At 58.0% G+C, this 2404-nt stretch overlaps 1 protein-coding gene across 1 annotated transcript in view; it reads left to right on the top strand.

Moving 5' to 3' along the window:
* BAHCC1 (BAH domain and coiled-coil containing 1) overlaps nt 1-2404 on the top strand; it is a 144485-nt gene that overhangs the window by 137426 nt on the left and 4655 nt on the right. The window contains exon 23 of the mRNA XM_070736767.1: nt 11-95. Coding sequence (XP_070592868.1) covers nt 11-95 — 85 coding nt within the window. The remainder of the gene's footprint in view (nt 1-10; nt 96-2404) is intronic.

Genomic DNA, 2404 nt, shown 5'->3' with positions numbered 1-2404 from the left:
AAAATCGCAGCCTGTGTTGCCTGCAGCTGCGATGGAAAACCGAGCCAGGAGCCGCGGTGATGCTGCTCTCGGCTTGGGGTCCCTCGCCGCCGCAGGCAACACGGGCTGCGATTTTCTGGGCCGGCGAGGCTCAGCGGATCAAGCCGCGCCTCCGGATCAAGCCGCGCCTCCCGGGCCTTCCGTCACTGAGCCTCGCCAGCCCGGAAAATCGCAGCCCGTGTTGCCTGCGGCGTCGAGGGAAACCGAGCCAGGAGCCGCGGTGATGCTGCTCTCGGCTTGGCTTCCCTTGCCGCCGCAGGCAACACGGGCTGCGATCTTTCGGGCCGGCCAGGCTCAGCGGATCAAGCCGCGCCTCCCGGGCCAGGCGGCTGCCTTCCGTCACTGAGCCTCGCCGTCCTGGAAGATCGCATGTGTGGAAGAGGTCTCAGCGGATCAAGCCGCGCCTCCCGGATCAAGCCGCGCCTCCCATCACTGAGCCTCTCCAGCCCGTGTTGCCTGCGGCGTCGAGGGAAACCGAGCCAGGAGCCACGGTGATGCTGCTCTCGGCTTGGCTTCCCTCGCCGCCGCAGGCAACAGGGGCTGCGATTTTCCGGGCCGGAGAGGCTCAGTGTCGGAAGGCCCGGGAGGCGCGGCTTGATCCGCTGAGCCTGGCCGGCCCGAAAGATCGCAAGGCACGTTGCCTACAGCGGCGAGGGAAACCAAGCCGGGAGTAGCGGCGACGCTGCTCCGGTTGCCTGGTCCTCTCCTGCCTCCCACGCTGATGTTCCCCGCTGCGTCGGGCGCCGCCAGCCCCGAGTCAGACGCACCCCTCGCCGCCGCGCCCAGCCGCTGCCCGCCCCGTCCTAGCCGGAGCCTGAGCCGGGCCCGCTCGGTCACGCCTTGCCCGCCGCCCGCCCGATCCTGCGCCTCCTGCTTCCCCCCCCCAAGCCAAAAATACAAAGGCGGTCTGCCGCCGCCCCGCGGAGCAATGGGAAGCTGAAGCCGCTGGCGGTTTCAGACTCCGTTTGCTCCATGCTGCTCCGCCCTGCCTGTCATGTGGCGGCAGACCGTCTTTGTGTTTTTCGCTGAGGGGGGAGCAGGAGGACCTTCCTGACTCCCTTCCCCAGCGCCGGACCTCCTGCCTTCCCTCCCAGCCAAAAACCCAAAGCGGCCTCCCGAACGTTTTCCGTCTTACCAACCAACCTGCCGCCGCCGCCGAGAAGCCCCGCAGCCCAGCTGTCACCTTTTAAAACAGCCGGGTGGCTTCCCAGCAGCTTCCCGAAGCCGAACGCCAAACCCGAACTTACGGGTTCAGCTTCGGGAGGCTGCTGGGAAGCCCCCCGGCTGTTTTAAAAGGTGACAGCCGGGCTGCGGGGCTTCCCAGCAGCCTCCGGAATGCCGAACCCGGAAGTTCGGGTTTGGCGTTCGTAAGATGAAAAACGTTCGTAAGAAGAGGCAAAAATTTTCTGAACCCCGGGTTCGTATCACGGGTTGTTCGTAAGACGAGGGGTTCGTATCTTGAGGTACCACTGTATATCCATCCTAAGATATAAAATACAGTGGTACCTCATCTTACGAATGTCTCTTCTAACGAACTTTTTGAGATAGGAAACCAGTGTTTAAGATTTTTTTGCCTCATCTTTTGAACTATTTTCACCTTACGAACCCAAGCCGCTGCTGCTGCTGGGATGAAGGGGTTTCTTTTTTTCCCCTTTTTTGAAGAAAGAAAAGGGAGGGGCGGCTTGGAGGGGGAAAGAGTTTGCATTTAAAAAAGTAGGAGAACAGCGTGCTTGCACAGGCACTGAAAGGGTGTCTTTTGAAGAAAGAAAAGGGATGGGCGCCCCCCTTGCCTTTCTTCCTTCCCACTCACCCTTTAGCCTAGCCTTGCTTCTTCCACCCGCCCCCTTTAGCTGCTCCTCCCTGCCCTCTGTTCGCCTCCCTTCTAAAGTTTGGGATTTTCCTGAAGGATTTGCAACGCATTATTTGCTTTTACATTGATTCCTATGGGAAACACTGTTTCATCTTATGAACTTTTCACCTTACGAACCTCCTGGAACCAATTAAGTTCGTATCATGAGGTACCACTGTACAGGAAATAGTATAAGGGCAGACTAGATGGACCACGAGGTCTTTTTCTGCCGTCAGTCTTCTATGTTTCTATGTTTGTTTCCTAGGGAAATTGATAACTTTTGAAGGTAGTTCTAGAAGGGTTGGGGGGTTTTTGGCCTGATCTCTTGAGACAGAGCTAGAAGGAAATGCTTGGAAGGAAGTGATTCGTGCATTTGGTTATTGATCCCAGTCACTTGGTGATTTTTGAAAGGAGGAGAGGCTAAATTAGGGAAGCTTCCTCCCAGCTTCAGACTACCTTCCTGTTGCTGATCAGAAAGGAAAGACCTATTTCCCTTTCTCTAGCTGTGGACAAAAG

The sequence above is a fragment of the Erythrolamprus reginae genome, chromosome 2 (genome assembly GCF_031021105.1).
Source record: "Erythrolamprus reginae isolate rEryReg1 chromosome 2, rEryReg1.hap1, whole genome shotgun sequence".
Taxonomy (NCBI): Eukaryota; Metazoa; Chordata; class Lepidosauria; order Squamata; family Dipsadidae; genus Erythrolamprus; species Erythrolamprus reginae.
This window is presented reverse-complemented; position numbering and strand designations above follow the sequence as displayed.